Source organism: Lynx canadensis, chromosome C2 (assembly GCF_007474595.2).
Source record: "Lynx canadensis isolate LIC74 chromosome C2, mLynCan4.pri.v2, whole genome shotgun sequence".
In the NCBI taxonomy this organism is placed as follows: Eukaryota; Metazoa; Chordata; class Mammalia; order Carnivora; family Felidae; genus Lynx; species Lynx canadensis.
The window spans coordinates 65,844,303-65,866,244 of record NC_044311.2 but is presented as its reverse complement, the minus strand read 5'-3'; the positions used below and the strand labels follow the sequence as shown (position 1 = coordinate 65,866,244).

Here is a 21,942-nt window from a genome sequence, read left to right as displayed (position 1 = left end):
TAGCCATATAAACCACTGATGGTATTGATGAAGCAGTGGAAACTCCCACATAGAAAAGAATGCTTGATAAAATGCTTGAAAAAAAAATAAATGTGTTCAAAATCCACTGGATATATTATTGAAATGGTTGAACATTAACCTCTCTTTGTTTCTTGTACCTATATTTATTATAAAACCTTGGAGTTGTTCTAATGTTTCATGTAAGTATTGCTGGAGATCTTTTTTTAAGGTATGTCTCTATGAGAAAATCGATTTTACAGTGCTGTCTTCTAAATTAAAGAATGGGCATTTTTACAGAATGTTATCAGTGAAGACTTCTTTGACATACATAATGATTGTCTAATAGTTTTCTCTAAAAGTATTTTTATTGAAGTAATGATTAAAGTGTAACTCAGTGCCTCAGGAACACTGACTAATGTCATGTTAATCAACTTGACTACTAAAAAAAAAATGAAGAGGTTGATAGTTTAAATCTAGTTGGTACATGATTCACTTGAACTATCAAAGAAGAAAATGTACTTTATCCAGGACTGAATTTAAAATAAAAAAATTTAAAAATCTAGCAAAACATCTCAGAAACAACTTTTGCAGAGTTACAGGCCATATCCTTCTAAAAATCCAATTTTGTTTCTCTTAAAATGTGTAAATTAGCCCTTGATTCACAGCATCCATATTGATCAACATCTATTGAATGCCTACTCTATGCAAAGTGCTGAACTAATGTGAAGATAAATAAAGCATATATCTGCTTTTAGGGAGCTCATTGGAAGAAATAAGTCATTCATGCATAACTGCAATGTAGGAAATAAGTGGTATAAATGTTGTAGGTATTCTGAGGAGGGAGAGATGGATAAGTTCTAGCTAGGTTTGGGCAGGTAGAATGAGGTGGGAACAGGAAGATGGAGAATTCTTAGCAGACAGACTAAAAATGGGTATCTTTTGGAAGTAACAAGTTCAGCTTGACTTGAGAGCAGTTTATAGAAGCAGTGCTAAATAAGTCTGGAAACACACATTGGGCTAGGTGGTGAAAGGCCTTGAATTCCAGATTACTTAAATGGAGTTTTATAATATTTTTAAAAAGCTATAAGTGAGCAGTTGCATAACCCTTCTGGAGACATGCAATAATTTTTGTAAAGAACAGGCTCTAAATCTGAAGCTGAAGTCACCTGATTTGTAACCAACATTGAAAAGTATTGATTGGACTTGGCCATACTTTTTCAGCCTAGCCTGCACATTTAGGCCATTTTCAGACATTCACATATTTATTCTGGGTTTTTGAGGGGGCCTGGATTATTGTTTCTTGTACAAATTTATAATAGTTGACCTTCCAGATGTTTAAAAACAAAACATCTGCCCTCATATTTATTCCTTCTGGGTGTTCTGTGGATCATGTACACTTTTTCTTCCTTTATTATTGTTTCTTGTACAAAACTGCACTGAAGACAAAAATTATGATTTCTATAAGTAGTTTAAGGACTGATGCAGAAATATTCAGATGCCTGTTTCTTAAGAGCAATCAAACCTTCCATCTTGCAATGAAAAAGGGCTTGGGAGGGAATATTGGAGTGGGCAATCTGAAGGAAAAATAGAGGAAGGGAGGGAGGGAGGAAGGTGGGGGAGAAAGAGGGAGAACAATTACCTTCTAGAAGAAATGGTCATAAAGATAAGGTTATACGGGTGTAACGTATACGGGTGTCAAGAAATGTGCAATAAATGCAGAAGAGATAGGTAATGCTGCTGTAGATGCTAAAAATGTTACTAACTACAACCAAATATAGATATTATGATACATTTTAATCATTGGTTCTTGAAAATAGAGAGCTTAGAAAAGATACCTGAAGATACCATGAAAATTTTGGAGTAGGTCACCTACCAGCAATTCCTGGTTATATTTTGCAGTCTATTGTAAGAATGAATATAAATTCTTAAAATTCAATATTTTGAGCTTTAAGCAAGTTTCAACAGCTACATCTTTTTTGCTTCACAAATAGCATTAGACCAAGAAGGGAACATAAGTATAATTTCTATAGTATTCATAAGAATCCATCTGTGTTCAGAACTTAGCCACATTGTAGTTTATAAATTTTACTCAAAATTTCATACAACATTTAAAAAAACTATATAATGCGGGGCGCCTGCCTGGCTCAGTCGGTTAAGCACCAACTTCAGCTCAGGTCATGATCTCGCAGTTTGTGAGACATGTCAGCTGTGCTGTCAGCTCAGAGCCTGGAGCCTGCTTCAGAACTGTGTCTCCCTCTCCCTCTGACCCTCCCCCACTCACACTCTGTTTCTTTGTCTCTCAAAAATGAATAAACAAACAAGCAAGCAAACTATATAATGTATATGGGGGGTGTTGGAATTGTGCTACTTCCATTTCTGCACCTTGCTACTGAATGAAACTTTTTAGTATAGATATATATTTCTAGTGTTCATCTCACAAAGATCCTAATTCAAGGACTGAAGCTAACTTTTGCTCAACCCAAATCATACGTGGCACAAGAGCAAACATAAGATAGAGTGATGGCCGACACAGTTTTCCCCTCACCACTCTGACTAGCCACATCAGTGGTCCAAAAAATGTATTGGATGCCATCCATGATTCCAAGAGAAGAAAAGAAAACACAGCATTGCACAAAGTAATGCTGTGTTAATGCGGCCTATGATTCCCAGTCATGGGGATCTTCTTAAATATTGAGCATAATACAGACTGGCAAAATTTTATTTTATTTTTTAGGTGTTTTTACCCTTAGACACACAACTCTAATATGTCAGTATAAATCTTTGGGGAAATATTCTAATATTAAACTTTTACAAATCGACATCCAAGATTGCTATTACTAGAATTATTGGAACTTGATCTATCCTTTGAGATAGTCTGGGCCATTACAGTAGGGTTTTTGATATGTCCATGTTTCATGTAAACCCTTTCTGATGACACAAATGTATAGTGGTAGGGGGAGAAAGGTTAACAGCTATATATACAGTTTTGCTTTGTCCTTTACTTTCCTTAAGATTTACTGGATCAGGGGCACCTGGGTGGCTCAGTTGGTTAAGCACATCTGACTTTGGCTCGGGTCAGGCTCAGGTTATGATCTCATGATTTGTGTGTTCTAGCCCTGCATCAGGCTCTGCGCTGACAGCTCTGAGCCTCTTCGGCTTCTCTCTCTCTCTCTCTCTCTCTTTCTCTCTCTCACTCTCTCTGCCCCTCCCCTACTGGCACTCTCTTTCTCAATAAAATCATTTTAAAAAAGAATTGCCAGGTCAAATTTCAGGGTGTTTTAAAAGTTTTCTATAGGCAAACTGCTGTCTGTCAAACAAAAGAAAATAATCAACAACTTTAATAAAATTATTAAGTTTTGAGAAGCAACTCAAGACTTTATCTTCAGCCAGGTACTGTCCTTGTGGTAGATGAGAAGAAGCAAGAATGTTAGCTTTTATGTCACTGCTATCTTATTGTCATCCTCAGCCTTTCTTTCTTGTGTTTTTCTCTTCTCTTTGTGTTCTGATGGAAGTCTGCCATTAGCTATCCTCAAGAACAGCATTCTAAGAGAGGAAGAGAGTGAAGAAGGTTAAGAGTAGTGAGTGGAAGTCTTAGGGAGGAAACAGCAATTCTGGTTGTGTTATACCAAGATTAAAAAAACCAATGACCAGGGCACCTGGGTGGTTCAGTTGTTCGAGTATCCAACTTTGGATCAGGTGATGATCTCATGGTCCGTGAGTTCCAGCCCCACATTGGGTTCTTTGCTGTCAGCACAGAGCCCACCTCAGATCCTCTGTCCACCCCCCCACCCCCTGTACCTCCCCCACTCGTGCTCTTTCTCTCAAAATAAATAAACATTAAAAAAAACACTAATGATCAACAGCATGACATGGATAAGCAGCGTAACCTCTCTATCCTTTAGTTTCTTTGGAAAATGTTGGTTCTTATTCCTATATACCCTACAGAGTTGTTTCTAGGACAGAAGCTGATAGGTAAAAGAGTCTCAAAAAATAGGATCCAATTATACTACATAATTATTAAGTCTGAGGACATTTTATGTTTTTAAACTAATCTAGCATCAGAGATCGTATGCCTTTGAATCTAAAGACCATTAGTTATTATATTTTTTGAACATTAATGATTTAGGAAAATGTCTCATCTTAGAAGTACAGCATTGATAATATTGCTACAAAAGTATTAATACAGTAGACTCAAGATGAATATATGGCTCCACATTAATGTGAGGTTGAAGGTCATGTTCTGCTATCAAATCAGTTCTGAATAATAGTTATCTTTAAAGCTGTTTAAACCTGATATTTTCATTACTAATAGAAGAAATAAATTGAGGAAACATTGTGCTTACAACATTTTCTGAAGCTTTTCAGAGGAAGCAGCTGTGGTTTCTTTAGACTTCCAAGTCTATTATGCAGGTTAGCAGTATATTTTATAATGAATTCTAGACCACCTGCCTTTCTGAGGAAATTAATATTGAGATGGATTTTTTTAGTCTTTTTTTTGTCCTCAGTGCCTATGTATAAGGTTTTCCTATTCAGTGAGTTTAGGCACCCCATAAAAATGTTCATTCAGTGTTGTTCAGCTATAGATGATTATTTTTAAAGACATTGTCTAAATGTGTTTTCAACAAGTTCTTGGTGAGTTTTGAGATTGAAACATATTCTTCTCTAGTAAAACTCTCAGCAGATAATGTACATACAGTTTTGCTTTAAGGTAGTAAATACCCATAATGAATAAAAAATTATTTCAAATGAATTTGACTATAGTTTTAAGCCATTGGAACTTCAAAACATTGTTTTAATTATTTTCCTTCTTCTCACCCTTCCAGGAGTTGCAGAGGGGAATTAATGGATTCCGGAAGCAGTAGGAATTTGGAGAATACAGTGAATAGGGACTGTCCTGACCAGCTTGTCCCAAAAATAAACACAAACAAGAAAATGTCTACCTTAGCAAGCCAGCCACGCATCCTGGAAACATCACAAGAAGTTAAGAAAAGTTATGGAGATAAACAGGTAGAAATCACAGTGGAAAGAATAAAAATGACAAAGAGCATCAAAGAAAAACATAGCAATGATTTAGAGAAAGTGGCTTTTAAAAGAAAGGCAGAAAATGAAGAAAAGCCAGCTGGAAAGAAAGAGGCAAAGATAACGGAATTTGACAGCACATTGATCACCATGCCTCTGCCTCACATCCCCTTAAAAAATATCATGGATGTGGAGACGAAGTTGGTCTACGTCGATGAAGAGGATGTGAGCTATGAGTTTGTAGAGTCCTTCGTGTCTACTGGGATTCGACCATCATGCCAAGCTGCTGAAATTGTAGACCCTCTGCATGTACCTAATTTCACCTTTCTGCCTCAGATTGACAAATGGCTTCAGTTAGCCTTAAAGGATGCCAGCTCTTGCTACAGACAAAAGAAATACGCCGTGGCAGCAGGACAGTTCAGAACAGCATTGGAGGTATGGGATTAAAGAATATATAGATTGATTACAGGAAGCTGTGAAATGGAAAGTGTGATTACATTGAGCAGCTCTGATCATACTGTAATGAACAGTGATCATGGAGTGAAAATATTGAATGATATCAGGATTATATGATTCCCAGTTTACATAAAGCAAATAAGATATGCCTGCAAATTATATGCCTGTGTGCACTTGACATATAGAAAGCACCCCAAAAGCAAACCTCATGATTTTTTCTCTGTTAACAACCCTGCAGTGAATGGCAACATATAAAAATGCAGTTGGTTTTGTAATTTAGAAGTATACCTATAAAAGCCATAAAGTTTTAATACAGTGGTGGTGGGTAGAATATAGATTTTCTCTCTAGAAATAGGCAGTTAATGAGTATATGAATTTTCCCTTTTGATATGTAGTCTTCATGATTAAATGTAACCATCTTTACTGTTTAGCATGGGCTGATAATTTATGCCTGATACTTATTAAAAATAAAATAGCACCATTTTACTTTATCATCAAATTTCACTTTCCTTCCCTTTCTAGTGAGCTTTATAAATAATTATTTTTCTCTCTGCAAGCAGGTAAATTGGTCAGTATTGTTTATGGCATAACGAAATAGCCCATGGACTCAAATAAAATTGGGAGTCACCACTAAAACACAAAATAGGTGGTGGGAAAAATTGTTCCATCTTATGACTCACTGAACCTATAAAAGGACCAAAGTTTGTCACTAAAAGTCCTATTGGCCTGAGAATATTGGCATATTTCATTAATTACAAAAAAAAATGTTAATGCATTCTATATGTGCTTGGTGGCACTGGAGATAAAAAAAATGAGCTAGCACATGTTTTTTTCCCTCTAACAGTCTGGTGAGGGAGACAAACCAGTAAACCAGTTAAAAAGAGATAGGATAAAGGGGCAATGGATCTACCATAAGACAGGAGGCATGAGCAGAAGTTAGTATGACATGTTTGTGATAGAGAGTTAAGAGTCAAGTATTATTTAACACTGTTATTTGCAGGTTAAAATGACTACATTACAATGAATTATTAATGGATAATACCAGACAATGGTTCCCCTAATATTTAAAAAAGAAACTTTAAGCACAGAAAAAGGAGGCCCAAAGAGATATGAAATGATGAGGTAGTGTAAAAATAGATGCATCTATAAATATTTCTGTCTTCACAAAGGGTCTCTACACAAAGAAGGGAAGAATAATGCATTACGTAACTTGTGCACTATGGAAAAGTGCCCCCAAATTAAGTTATCCACAAATCACTGAGAGTCCTATGCTGTACTTTGAGCTCAACACCAGAGCTCTGGCTGAGGAAAGGATCCTGAAGAAAGGCTCAAGAAGAACCCTGAGATCTTCCACTTAGGGCCATTTTCAGCAAAAATTGTTTTTGAGGGTGGGGGAAGCAGAGTTAAAGGTAAAATGTTGAAGATGAAGAAAAATAATCATGTTGGAAATGAAAAAAAGCATAAAATAAGAAAGGATATAAACTTAAAATTAAGTCTAGATAGAAGCAAAAAGGTATTTGCACTAACTGGAAGAAAATATCTGGTTTTTCCATAACCCAATCAATGTTCAAAATTATAAAATTTGAATCAGGTTTTAATGACCCCAAGATATAATTGTTCTAGAAAATGCTTTTGTTCTGACTCTCTCTTATGCACAATCTCTCTCTGTCTCTCTCTCTCTCTCTGTCTCTTTCCCTGTCTGCCTCCTCTCTCCCCCCACCTCTCTCCACCCCCCTCCCCACAAAGGTTTTTAGGAAAGTGTTGGATGCTGACACTAATTACTGGTAATTAACAAAGGTAATTATTTTGAGACCAAAACTTAGCTTAGACATCTGGCCTAGCTTTTGTCTAATTATCTTGGGAGTTAACTTTGAAATTTTACCTAGAATGTCTCTTAATGAACCAAACTTCTGGGAATAGAAAAGATTTTTAACCTCGTTAATCCTTTCTTCTCCTAAATTTAACTTCTTCAAAACTGACTGTTCTTAGGTATTATTTAATGCATCTCTTCCTTTTCATTATGTCCTAACATGGCTTGAGTAGGGCAAGATGGATGACAGAGATCAAGACTTAAAGATAAGGATCACACCTGAAAGATATATGTACCAACAAATATTTGAGTGTACATAAGCTAGGATTAGGTTTGTCTCTAAGTGATAGAAAACCCGAAACAACAGTGTCTAAAGCAAGAGGGTTTATTTTTATTTTTTCACATAAATGTGCATAGTCAAACGCTGGTATGGTATGATCATTAGAGTACCACATTCTGTTTTTGTTCCTCCAGATGTGCTTTGACCTCACGGTCTAAAATGGCAGCTCCTGTTGGTGACATCATATGCATCTAGCCAGCCAGAAGGGAGATAAAGGAGGAGAGAGATACACCGTGTCCCTATACACCAGGTCCCCATGAGCACAATTCACAGAGTTGCACACGCCATTTCCATTTTTTCCCCCATTGATTCAAATTTAGTCATGTGGCCACACAAACCTACAAGGGAGGCTGAAAAAATCTGGTCTTTTTATTCTGTATGGCACTAACGTTCAGGGGTTCTGTTACAGAGGAAGAAGAGAATGGGAAGGCAACTTTCCCATCTAGTGCTAAATCTTGGGAGGCATTTTGAGGCATACAGAATGCTTGCCAATGGGTGATACAAAGTCAACTGTAGGAGTATACAGAGGGCTGGTTGTGGTTAAAGACAGAACCACAGAAAGAAACAAAAATAAAAAACGAGGAAAGGTTCTGGAGATTTGTGAATATTTATTGACATGATAATTCTCAAGGCCTCTAATAACCCCATTAGGAATATTCTATTTATGTTAGTTTCCTTATACTCTTGCAAAGTATTAGCTCCTTTGTTTTCATAACATGGTCACCCACTAGATAGAAAATTTCTGGTAATGTTTTAGAATGATTAAGATAAAATGGTAAACAGTGATTCAGAAGACAACAATTCAGCTTCCAAACAGCAGTCAACTTTAATCTTTAGGATTGCAGAACCACAGGAAGCATTTATTAATGTGATTGATGAATAATTTATTTTTTGCTTTATTTTTACTATATAAAGTGAACCAGGTATGTAGGTGAGATTAGTGCTAGCTCTGTGACCAACTCATTCTATTTGTTAAGTTTTATTAAGATCAGGTCATTATTTGCTCTTGTGTTTATATTCACATCAGAAGACATACTACTAGGGCAAAAGGTATAGAGCTGAAGATAAAAACACATTCATATTAATCACATTTGTATGCCTAGATCCTATTCCCGGTAATTTTTAAAAGGACAACTATTAGTTTTTTTGGGTTTTTTTCTAAGTAATCAAAGACTTGATGATAAAGAGCACAGGAAATCATTTTGATAAAACACAAATCTTTCTTTGTAGGCAGATACTTAGAGGGTAAAGGAGGAAGACTTCACATCTTTGTCAGGGCAGACCAATAGTCCAAGAAAACTTTGTCCTTCTGGCAGATGAAAGAGTATTAAGTTCTAGTTTTCTTAAGGATAAGTACATTAATCATATCAAAGCTTAATTTGAAAAAAAACTTACAATAACTTTATTTAATTTTATCCAGCTTGATCACGCTAGATTATTTTCCCAAGTTTGCTTTCTTTGTACTTTCTTCTACAACTTTTTTATATTTAGATGTTTCCCATTTTTTTTTCTCTTTTCTACCTCTCTTTAGGATAAATGTCCCCTTTTTTCCTCAACAAAATCCATCTCCATTCTTTGTACCTTCTTTTACTTTACACATCTTACTTACTTGCATACAGGATATTTCCCATATTATTTCTAGTAGTTTATATAAGATTAGAATTTTTCATTTTTTTATAACTTTAATTTTTAGTAAAAACCAAGTAACGATTGTGAGAAATAAGCCCCACCAACCCAATCACAAGAGGGATGCAGAGACTTGGAGCATGTGAAAGGCTTTAATCAACATTCTTGCAAGAGTGGGTGTCGGATGGACAGGCACACACTGGGCAGTTCAGCAGGCAATTTATCTCCTAGCATGCAAGTCCCTACCCTGATTCCTCATTGGCTGAGTACTGCAGAGGTTACGACCTTACCTGGAAGTTGCCTATGCCCATGTAAGGCAAAAAGTGCATTCCTTGAGGTATCACAGAGACGTCTGTTCTTTGGTGCATGCACACTGCAAAGCTCCCGGAATGGAGAGGGGAAGAAGAACTAGGAAGTGAAGTGTCTAAGGGTTGGGACTCCATTGTTAGGGGGGGGCGGGGTTGTTGTTCATAATATTTCCCAATAGGTTGTAAACCTATAAACTGTTATCTAGTTAACCTGTTACTAGACAGCACGCTTTTATTTGGTATTTCTGAAAATGACTCATCTCACTTCTCACATAATTGTGGAACTATTACATTGACATTCTTCAGATTGGCAAATTTACATTTTATGATTCTTAGAGACATATGCTTCCTAAGAGTACAATTTTTTTTAATGTGACAATAAATATGTTTACTGAGAGATCCAAATATTTCAGTTCCTTTGTAAAAAAGGAAACAAGAGAGGATAAACCGTGTTCAGTAATTAATGTTTCTGTTTTATCTTCTTTGGAAATGATCTGGATATTAATGAATTTAACTTACCTCATCATTGACATTAGCAAAAACTTTCAGGTTTCAGGTTACTACAAGATTGGGGAAACTATTTGAAAAGTTTACCCTAAAAACTTTTATCCCTACTTACGCTGTAATTCTAATTTACCTCGTTCTTAACAATTATGTTTAGATTACCCACCCAAAACTTTCTGGACATTAGACAAAGTAAGTCATCCTGAGTATTCTTTTGACCACAAATTTCAATAGAGGTAACAAGAACTTATTTGATGAGTAAACCCAGGTGGAATAAAAGTTTTATATTTAATGCTGATAACTCTAAAGGCACCCTTAAACTAGTTTTTATTTACTAAAGATTAATCCTAGATCATGTGAAATTAAAATCATTTGGATTAATTTTGTATTTCTGAGAGTTTTAGAACACACAATCTTTATAAGCACTTGCCTTCAACCAACTAAATAGAGCTTTTACAAATTGATTTTGGCAATACCATCCAGGAGTAGAAAAATATCACATATCTATACACATATGTAGACACATACAACATACAGACACAAACAGAGATGTTGCAGTTTCATTTAAAAATTTTAGCCATAAAACAGGCACCAATAAGGTAAAATTCATTAGTTATAAAAGAACATTTGGAATAAATTAAGTTTATCTGCTCAGATGACTAAAACTTCTACTGGTATTTGTGGAGAAGACACTTAGGATTCGTATTTGCCCTTGACGAGTAAACTCACGGAAGCTGTGGAGAAGCTTTTTTCTTTTGAAAAAAGAAAGAAACTCTTCCCCTCCCCCTTATTTTTTTTCCTTCATTAAAAGTACCTCCCTCAAGTTTTACTTTAAGGAGATGGCCTAGATAAGAGTTTATATCTCAAAGGCACAGAGAAAAATGTAAGTTTCTCCAAGAAGGACTTTGGTTTCCTAAGGCCAATATTTACAAGTCTATTGAGATAAATAGGGGAGATTTTAGGATTGGTTAAAAAGGGATAGATGAACCCTGAGCTGCCTCTAGAGCTGCATTTTTATTTTTGCAAAGATATGTTAAGATAAGGACAGTTGTTCTCAATTCCTCAAAGAATTGGCTCACAGCCTAAATGACACCAAGAGTTGATCCACCAATGTAAGGTATATTATCTTTTTAGTAAATTCTTTTTCAAAGCCCTCTTTTTTTCTATCTCACTGGGTATATAGCTTGAGGGAGGAGGCCTTAAAAAAATTTCTTATCAGGCTCTGCAACTGGGCCAATTTTTTTTACCACAAAGCTACTTTGTAGCTGTTAGCCAAGACAAATAGTAAATATTTCTGACAGGACTGAACAACCCCTTGGCCTTAAGAGGTGTCCTCAGAGAAGGTGCAAAAGATATTTTTATTTCCTCTCTCTACCCAGTACTACAGATAGAGAGCTGGGAAAGCTGAATCTAGTAAGAATTCTCACCCTTTGCTGGCTTCTGCCTGCCAGTTTTTCCAGGATCCCATCTGCAGATTCTGACTGAGGTTTAAAATGGAGAGTGTTAGCTCTGATATTTACTAGGATTTGGCAAGGCTTTCATTAAATTTATTTTAGTTTCCTTTAGCTGTTTAAAGGAATAACTTAGCAGTTTACCAGAAGATCAGTGAGTCCCATTAATTTGGGGAGGAGCCCTACTTTGAAGGTAGATAAGGGAGCTTTTGAGTTGCTATCAAGAATTTAGATAGGGCCTTTGAGGACAACCTCTTTTCCAGCGTCTGGGTAATTACAAACCAAGATACAATTTCTGGGTCTGTGTTTTGATGATAGATCCTTAGGAGGGTATAATGGGGGAGGCCTAAGTGTTATTTTAGGTATCTTTTGTATCTTTAATTTTTCATTAGCCTTTTGCAACAAAACTTTCAATGACTTACTTTGGAGCCTTGAAGCCTCTACATAACAGTTAAGATAGGTATCCTATTCTGTTCATTTGATTTGGGAGGCCTGACTTTTAAGAGTACTTCTTAAACAATCTTCTCGAATAAGACCATAATGGCCATTGTAATTCTAGGTTGTTTTTAGTAAGACTGCAGTTTTTCTAGATATTTATAGCTGATGGGACCATAGTTCTTAGACATAAGAACTGGCATAAACGAAGATGGTGCACTTAACTTTTTGGAATATAAGGATACAATTTTTATCATTCATTCATTCATTCATTCATTTATTTTACTTAGTCTTTGGGTCTGTCAGAGCCAAATTAATACCTGAAAAGGATGTGCCACTAGGTTAAGAACCGTGTGATGTTTTATAGCGTACCTCATTGCACCGAAATGTTCTTGAGCTTGACAGATGACCCTAGTGTCAATCTAACCGATTCTGGATAGCCACATGGGAGTCTTTGAGTTACATAATGAATGCTCTAACAGCCTTAAGTGCTTACTCTTGCCCACCAATTTGTGGCTTTTGTTTTCTGAGATTCCATTAGCAGTTAGCCTTTACCTCATGTGCACGTTAACATACTGGCAATAACTAACAAACTGGGGACTGGGGGAAATGATCGAACCTGCAGACTTCAACAAATGGGGACTATGGACTAGGGGTTCCACATGAATGGGGAACTGCAAACTGCCACTAACAGTTCCCATGTGGATCTGGAGATAGGATCAAGGGCTGAGGGTTTAGATGTTACTGCAGAGTGACCAAGAGAAGACTCTGCATGCACTAACAGCAATTCCCACCATGGAACCTGAGACTAGGGAGAGGATTGGGCCAACAGACCCAAAGAACAGGGGCTGTGGACTGATTCCAAATAAATGGCGTACTGCAGCTGCCACCAGCAGTTCCTAACGTGAAATCTGAAGAAGGATTCCAACAAATGGAAACTACAGACTAAACCATCGGCAGTTTCCAATCTGGAGACAGAAACAAGGGCTGGGGTTTTCACTCAAAGCAGACTGAAAAGCCAATTAGATCTGGAGAGCTCAGAACGAAGAAGAACTTACCCATGGCCCTCAGAAATAGTGAGAAAGACATTGGACTCAAAAAATGCTTGCAGGGTATCAATCCAGTGTTTCTCATTGTCCCAGAAGCTGTTGGAAGTCTTTAATCTTGCTGCTGCCACCAAATCCGTTAAAACAAAAATTCAAGTGAGTAAATTTAAAGATCTAATTGTCTTTATTCAATCGTTCATGAATCTGGCACCATGCTCTCTAGCAATAGAAGGAACTCTGAAGGGTTGTATAAAATGGAAGATTAAAAAAAATTAATGTTTTATTTTATTTTATTTTATTTTAGAGAGAGAGAGAGCAAGCAGGAGAGAGGGAGAGAGAGAGAGAGAGAGCGGAGATACAGACTCTGAAGCAGGCTCCAGGCTCTGAGCTGTTAGCACAGAGCCCCATGCAGGGCTAGTAACTCACAAACTGCAAGATCATGACTTGAGTTTCAGTCAGACACTTAACCAACTGAGCCACAAAGGTGCCCCTAAAGGAAGATTTTGAAATGCTAAAAGGGACAGGAAACAGAAATTATTAACTAAAGAATGCATTGTTTCAGGCAAGGTTGCCTTTAGCAATAGAAAGGTTCATCGAGTGGAATTGTCCAATAGTGCTGACTAGCTAATTCCATGTTGACTGGTTAAAGGTTATATTCCTGGAAAACTGAACCTGCAATTTATTAGGTTAGGTATTAAGTCTATTTGCTGGACATGGAGCTTAGCACAACTGATTCCCATTTGGCAGCCTGTTACCTCTTTTTTTTTTTTAACAGATGTTAAACTGTTAAAACTGCTCAAGGGACAATAGCCAGAAGTGGTAGAATGGGAAGCTGAACCAGGGTGCTCTGGTTCCCCAATTAACCACTGTACCTTTGCTACTGTAAGTGTGAGTTTGTTGGAAATACAGACTTTTGGATTGCATCAGACTACAGAATCAGGATCCCCAGTGATCTTTGCACACACTGGAGTTTGAGGAACATTGCACTCTGGTATGTCACATTACCAGATTTTGCCCTTCAATTAAAACTTTATAGTTGGTTCTTAAATGCTCTATGCCCCTCACTAATTCGTAAGAAAGAATTTCCTTTTACGCAGTTTTTTCTATAATAGTGAGCTAGAAAATTTGGATTCCAGGTTGAGCTGGATTTCAAGGACCTGTAAATTTTTTCAAAACCGAAAAAGTTAGTGGTGGAAACGAGACATTACAAAATTACAATCTATTATCATCATTATTTTATAAAAATTGGGAACAGTTTAACGCCAACGAGATAGAAAATAGAAAGGGCACACTCTCAGAATGAAGGATATTTTAAAATAAGTTAAATGTTAATTTTATGAAAAGTTGACTAAATTGTATTTTTTATTTCCCCTTGGGTCAATAAAGCATTGGTCTGAGAACCAGCTTTTGGGAATCAGTGTTCTAGAACACATTCCCTTTATGGTAAATGGTAGGTATCCTGGATGATGAACCTGCACCAGGGCCTTCTTATGCGATTACTTCCAGTGTAATGGAATTTGGTATGAGGCAGGTCCATTTTGGAGCCCATCCAAGGGGTTTATTTTAATGAAGTAGCAAGATATCTCATTATAGGGCAGCCTCACCTATAATTGCTCTGCTGAGAATAATTCTGCTGCAAATCTCTAGGGCATGAAATGTGGACATCCCAGAAAGCTTAATTTAAATCGATTCTAACACACATAGTTCTAGTGCAATATAATCAAGAACTGGAGAGTTCACCAAATTTGAGGTGCTGTGCTATCTTTTTAAAGATATGTGGATTTGCATATGGACCCAGTTTGCATTTCTTAACTCCTGCTGGGATCCAGACCCCTTTTATTCAGATAAGCATCACAATAACCCTTAAAGACATATTATCAACTTCATTTTACATATAAAGAACTGACACTCTAAAAAGTTAGGAGAAAAAAAAAAAAACTTAAATGCCACAGCTAGTTTCTGGCAAGGCTGAGATTGAATTTAGGTGCCCTGATTTCATGTCTGGAATTCTTGACACTATTGCTTTCACTTTAGAGTGTATAAAAATTGTATAGGAATATTATAAAAAATGCAGATTCTTACACATTCCCACATATGGTGGGACACAAGATGCCTTATTCAAATAGCTCCCAAACTGCTGGTCTAGGGACCCCTCTAAGTAGCAAGGATTTATGCCCACAACATTCACAAGTGTCCCTCTAGCAGTTAGTGGCATGCACTTCCTGTATATCTAGCTGGCATAGCCATGGTGGCCATGTGGGTCCAGAGCTGTGATGGACAGAACACTGAATTGGAGTTTAGATTATCTGTGATGCTGTTTCTGGTTGTAATTACTGTGTGACTTTGAGTAACATCCTTAACTCCTTAGAACACTGTTTAGTAGGAATGATAACAACTAATGCCCAGCTACAAAGCGCTGTCATGTAGGATGCTTGTGGAAATGTGATGAACTCGAAATTCATTGTACAAGTTGTCCTTTGTACTTCTCAAGTACCTCCATTCCCTGAACAGTATGTGTATGTAACTTAAAACTTTAGTACCCCAAAGGATTTTTTCTATTTTAGTTTTTATCATCATGTGTTTTAATGTATATACTCTTTTCCCTTTAACATTAAAATTTACAGTCTTCTTTTAAAAATATTTGAAATTCAATCCAAGCTAGGTGCCAAAATAGTGTATGTTTTCTACTCTGTTCCACATTTTAGAACAGTGATCTAAATCAAACAGGATTTGGTGAACTATTTAACTGCATTCTGCAAAAAATATAAGCTTTCACTTAAATGCACAAATTGTTATGCTGGAAATATTTCATTTTTCTTAGGAACTAAATTGACTTGAAATTTTATTTTATTTATTTATTTTTTTTATTTTTTCAATATATGAAATTTGTTGTCAAATTGGTTTCCATATAACACCCAGTGCTCATCCAAAAAGGTGCCCTCCTCAATACCCATAACACACCCTCCCCCTCCACTCCCACCCCCCTCAACCCTCAGTTTGTTCTCAGTTTTTAACAGTCTCTTATGCTTTGGCTCTCTCCCACTCTAACCTCTTTTTTTTTTTTTTTTTCCTTCCCCTCCTCCATGGGTTTCTGTTAAGTTTTCTCAGGATCCACATAAGAGTGAAACCATATGGTAGCTGTCTTTCTCTGTATGGCTTATTTCACTTAGCAGCACACTCCCAGTTTCCATCCACGTTGCCACAAGGGCCATATTTCGTCTTTCTCCTGCCACATAGTACTCCATTGTGTATATAAACCACAATTTCTTTATCCATTCATCAGTTGATGGACATTTAGGCTCTTTCCATCATTTGGCTATTGTTGAGAGTGCTGCTATAAAACATTGGGGTACAATGGCCCCTATGCATCAGTACTCCTGTATCCCTTGGTAAATTCCTAGCAGTGCTATTGCTGGGTCATAGGGTAGGTCTATTTTTAATTTTCTGAGGAACCTCCACACTGCTTTCCAGAGTGGCTGCACCAATTTTCATTCCCACCAACAGTGCAAGAGGGTTCCCGTTTCTCCACATCCTCTCCAGCATCTATAGTCTCCTGATTTGTTCATTTGGCCACTCTAACTGGCATGAGGTGATCTGAGTGTGTTTTGATTTGTATTTCCTGATGAGGAGCGACGTTGCGCATCTTTTCATGTGCCTGTTGGCCATCCGGATGTCTTCTTTAGAGAAGTGTCTTATTCATGTTTTCTGCCCATTTCTTCACTGGGTTATTTGTTTTTCGGGTGTGGAGTTTGGTGGAGCTCTTTATACGATTTTGGATACTAGCCCTTGTCCGATATGTCATTGCAAGTATCTTTTCCCATTCCATTGGTTGCCTTTTAGTTTTGTTGGTTGTTTCCTTTGCTGTGCAGAAGCTTTTTATCTTCATAACGTCCCAGTAATTCATTTTTGCTTTTAATTCCCTTGCCTTTGGGGGATGTGTCGAGTAAGAGATTGCTACGGCTGAGGTCAGAGAGGTCTTTTCCGCTTTCTCCTCTAGGGTTTGATGGTTTCCTGTCTCACATTCAGGTCCTTTATCCATTTGAGTTTATTTTTGTGAATGGTGTGAGAAAGTGGTCTAGTTTCAACCTTCTGCATGTTGCTGTTCAGTTCTCCCAGCACCATTTGTTGAAGAGACTGTCTTTTTTTCCATTGGATGTTCTTTCCTGCTTTGTCAAAGATTAGTTGGCCATATGTTTGTGGGTCTAGTTCTGGGGTTTCTATTCTATTCCATTGGTCTATGTGTCTGTTTTTGTGCCAATACCGTGCTGTCTTGATGATTACAGCTTTGTAGTAGACTTGAAATTTTATATTCAGGATTAAACATTTCAGTTTTTTAACTTGTTTGTTGCCATCTTTGTTCTATTCAGGAACACCATAACTAATAAGATATTTTTTATATGCTAACAATTTACATAGCAGGAAAACACAAATAAATGCTCTTAACCTCAAAAATAAAAGAATAAAATTAGATATATACCTATAGTGAAACACTAGTTAAATAAGACATATCTCTAGAAAAGCAGATTTGCCATTATAAGAAAATAATACCACTAACATTTAATAGCTGTTTCAGTCTATCATAGTCCTAGGTGCAGGGGATACAAATGCAAGTTAAAGTTCCTGCCCTCAAGAAGACAGAATAGGGACTTGCTGCCTACCTTACAAGACTTCATTTGCATTTTCAGATTATGTATTTTTTTTATTTTTAATTTAGTGTGTTATTGTTTATATCTTAAGATTTTTTTTTTTGAAATGTGTCTTTGAAGTGGACATTTAGAAGGACTTCCTACATATTTCAGTGTAATTTAATTAACTTCAGTGATCATCAGTCCCACCCTAGGGGAATCAGAAAGATTAAAAGATTTAAGCTACAAAGGGAGATTGATGATTGGTTAAAGGAGCACAATGTATTTCAGACTGAGTATTATTAAAATATATGAAAGTGGGGAAAATGTCTAAGGTCATTCCTCAATTCAATGAACCCCTGCTACTATCAAGCCTTTTGATGTGGATGGCCCTGCATACCTGAGTCATGTGACTCCTGCTGAGCCCGCCTTTCCTTTACCACATAACAGCAGCCATGGACACAGCAAGGAGAGGAGCAACCATTCTCACCTGCACACCACACTCATAACTTGTGGGGAGAATCAAAATGAGAGGAAGAGTGAGAAAAGGGACCAGTGAGGTTCACAGGGCAGGCATTTGCTATCTCAGAGAGAACTGAGTTTTCCATAGTGGTAGAACCATGGGGGGAGGGATGAGAAGGAGCATGTTCAATAAGAAGACTATACTATCATTTATATCACTTTACAAATGAAAGAAAAATCACATTCCATATAAAAATATTATGAACCTTGTAGATTCTTGACATAAGTACAACTTATTAGGGAAGCTATTAAATATATATATATATATATATATATATATATATATAGATGCTTAACCCCACCTTCAGAGCGTCTGATAGAATTGTGGGGTTCAGATAATGACCATGCCTGGGACATTGGTATTTTTAGTTCACAAGTGATTTTATTGAGCAAATAATAGCTGAGAACTAGTGAGAACTTTCTTCCCTTTAAAATCACCTACATAGGAGTTAACCCGTGTGTGTGTGTGTGTGTGTGTGTGTGTGTGTCTGTGTCTGTGTGTTTTAAGGAAATTAAGAGAGGTACTATCTAAACATTTGAAAGCTGTTAAAAGCATCAAGAAACTTTTAAATATCATTGTCATGAAAATTATTCCTTAGAAATCTACACTTAAATAACCTTCTCCTATTTACTTAAAAAGCAAATTCACTTAATGCACATTTTCCTGTTAATACTAAGAAATACATTGATACTAAACTCCAGTCAGTGGTTAGTTAGTTTGCGTCTCTGAATACTAAATTTATCCCCTCAGTGATGTACCTCATGAAAAGCAATTTATTAATCCATGAGAAGCTGAGGGAGATCTTTCCAGGAACAGGATCATTTCCATAGTTTACAAGTGTTTGTTAGGATTTGAATCAAATGATAGTAAATGTCAATGTAGTTTTTAAATATAGTTAACATTGTTTACATTGTGTGACTCAAAACCCAACCAACTCAATCACGGAAATTTTATACAACACTAAATTGTGTTTCAATTGGATGATTCCATGTTGAGGTTTATACACACACACAAGATGATTCTTATCCAAATATTAGATAATGTTGCCCAACATTTTTCCCACTACCCAACTTTCCAAATTTATTGCAAGGCTTCCAAAGCCAATAAAGTTAAAAACGGCAATCCTCTTTCTTTTTTCTCCATGCCTTTCCAGCCATCATACACAATACAGTGTGATGTTCACACAGATCCTGCAGGTGCCCAGTAGATGAGATCCACTTGAATTGTTCACAGAAATGTATTGTAGAGTAAGTTTGTAGCTACTCTTTTGATTCAGATTATGTAAAGAAGGACAGGGGAAAATTTTTATTTCAACATCTACTTATTTGCTTAACTCCTCTGTTGCCTTATTTGACATTCAAGAAAATAGGGAAGACTTTGTTTCCACCTGGGAGATGATCCTGTTCCTAACAGAGAATAGGATATATAGTTAGGCAGGAGGTAATAAAAAAGGAAAATAGTTTTTTTGTACTGTCTCAGTGTGGTTTCCTATTTTGTACCTAGAACATTGGATTCATACATACCTGAATGCCACTGCCAAAGTATATTTTATTTCCAGAAATAAACAATTTCTGGAGTACTTGTTTTGGTCAATGATGATGATGATGATGATGATACCAATCTATGAATAAGAAATTATTGATTTTGTGGGGTAATTTATACCAAGAAATCAAACACAAATTATTAGGTGATCACTTTCTCAGTACCTCTGTTGTAGGACTTTTAGTGTCACAAACCAAGTATTGCTTTTAGAGGAAGCAGCTAGGCAGATGAGGATATGAAGGAACAGAAAGAGAAAACTCCAGGGTAGGTAGATTTTTTAATTGAGTTGGAAGCAGTTGAGGGTTCTGAGACTTGAAACCAAAATTGCATAGATAACAGAGACAAATTAGACAAGGGCTATATAGGATTAAGGCAGAGGATTCAGGGCCTCTTCAGGGAAGAGGGACCATGACTTATAAACAGAAGAAGTGAGGGCTGCCAGGGTAGAAGGTGCCGGGCAGAATGGAGAGAAATGAAGCTAGAAGAGCTGACAGCTTGCCAGGGGGCCATGCATGCCTTATCAAGATATTGGACATTATCCATCAGATGACAGGAGGCCTTCTAAAAGGATTAATATAGAGAATGATGGAGTCGGATTTTTTGTTCTTGCTATATCAGTCTAATGTATATAGAGAGCAAAATAGTGCTTAATCTCTGGGTTATAATCTAGTACTGGGTTGTGAAATTAATTTAATGATTTGTGACCAGATGTGTTTGATAGAAACAGATGAAATGGAACAGAATGGGATATAGTATAATAGGAAACTATTAGAGTTCATAGAGTATTGGAAGGTAAGTCTTTATGTTGTGAATTTTGGTTTCTGTTATATGTCTAGGTATATCTATACCTGTAAAAGAAATATAGATAGGAAGAAGAGAGAAAAAGAAATAAATTGTGTGTGCTCTCTAGCTGTATGTGTTGGAGGGAGGGAGGGAGGGAAGGGTCCTGGGTGTGATGTAACATACACTTCTTACCATGGAATTTGGTCAAAAATAATTGAAACCACTGGTTTAGAGGAAGATTTGAGAGGGAAAATACTGGAGGCCATTTGGAGGCTATACCTGCAGTAATTTAGGTGAGAAAAGTGAAAGTCAGAATTGGATGAGCAATAGTAAGTACAAAGAAGAGAACCAAAGTAGAGGGAGGGAGGGAGGGAGGGAGGGAGGAAGGAAGGAAGGAAGGAAGGAAGGAAGGAAGGAAGGATAATTTTTACCCATTGCTGGCAGGTGAGAAACAAGCATTTTCTAAGGATCAAAGTGCCACCAACTCAGGAACATGAGTACATTTAAGGGTAAATTAATGAATGAAATTTTGGACATGTTTTGTTTAAGCCAAGTGGCAAAGCAGCACACTTGTTAGATAGAGGCATGTGGAAAGCATAGAGGAGAGTTTATAACCAAAGATAGACACTGAGGAATCATCCATACCTGATACTCCCTGAAGTGTAGAAAGAAAGAAGGATGAGGGGTGCCTGACTGCCTCAGTCAGTAGAGCATGCTGACTCTTGGTCTCAGGGCTGTGAGTTCAAGCCCCATGTTAGATTTAAAGTGGGAAGGGAAGGGAAGGGAAGGGAAGGGAAGGGAAGGAAGGGAAGGGAAAGAGATGATGAAAAAAGAATTCTCACGAATGTGAGCAATTAAGAAAAAACTATCATATTGAGAAATGATGAGACTAATTAATAGGAACTCTAAGACGTAACTCCTCATGGACTGGAGGATTCAAGAAAATAGCTGGTTACAGAGTGTCTAGAGGTAGCATTAAGAGTGAAAAATAATCTGTTTGTTGAAGGTCCAGGGAGAGAACAATTTTAATGGTCATCACTGCAACTCAACTTGGAAACCTTGCTTCCTCAAGAATGAGACTGAACACAATTTAGCAAGCCTGAGGAAGTAGTTGGGAACCCAAAGGTTAGATTAACCATGTTCACACATCCACTATTTAGAATGTGGAATAAATTTAGCAAGCACAATTATACCTTAAAATTTCACACACTGGAAAAAATAGTCTTTGCACATTATATGGTTAAATATGTGTTTTAATCTCAATTACCTTTGTTAATAGAATAAACCATTATCTCAAACTGACAGCTGATTTCATTGTATAGTCAAGTGAAAGCTGGCTTATTTCCAAACAAAGCAGAAGTGAAGTTGAAAAGAGAAGTGGGCACAGTGTCCAAACATGAAAACATTTACCTTGATGATGAATCACTAAATTCTACTCCTGAACTAGTATTATACTATATGTTAACTAACTGGA

At 36.8% G+C, this 21,942-nt stretch overlaps 1 protein-coding gene across 1 annotated transcript in view; it reads left to right on the top strand.

The window, feature by feature from the left end:
* Positions 1 to 4,842: 4,842 nt before the first annotated feature.
* The window catches only part of SPATA16 (spermatogenesis associated 16), a 219,796-nt gene continuing 202,696 nt past the window's right edge, over positions 4,843 to 21,942 (top strand). Inside the window, exon 1 of the mRNA XM_030330286.1 lies at positions 4,843 to 5,454. Within this exon, the coding sequence (XP_030186146.1) occupies positions 4,843 to 5,454 (612 nt within the window). The remainder of the gene's footprint in view (positions 5,455 to 21,942) is intronic.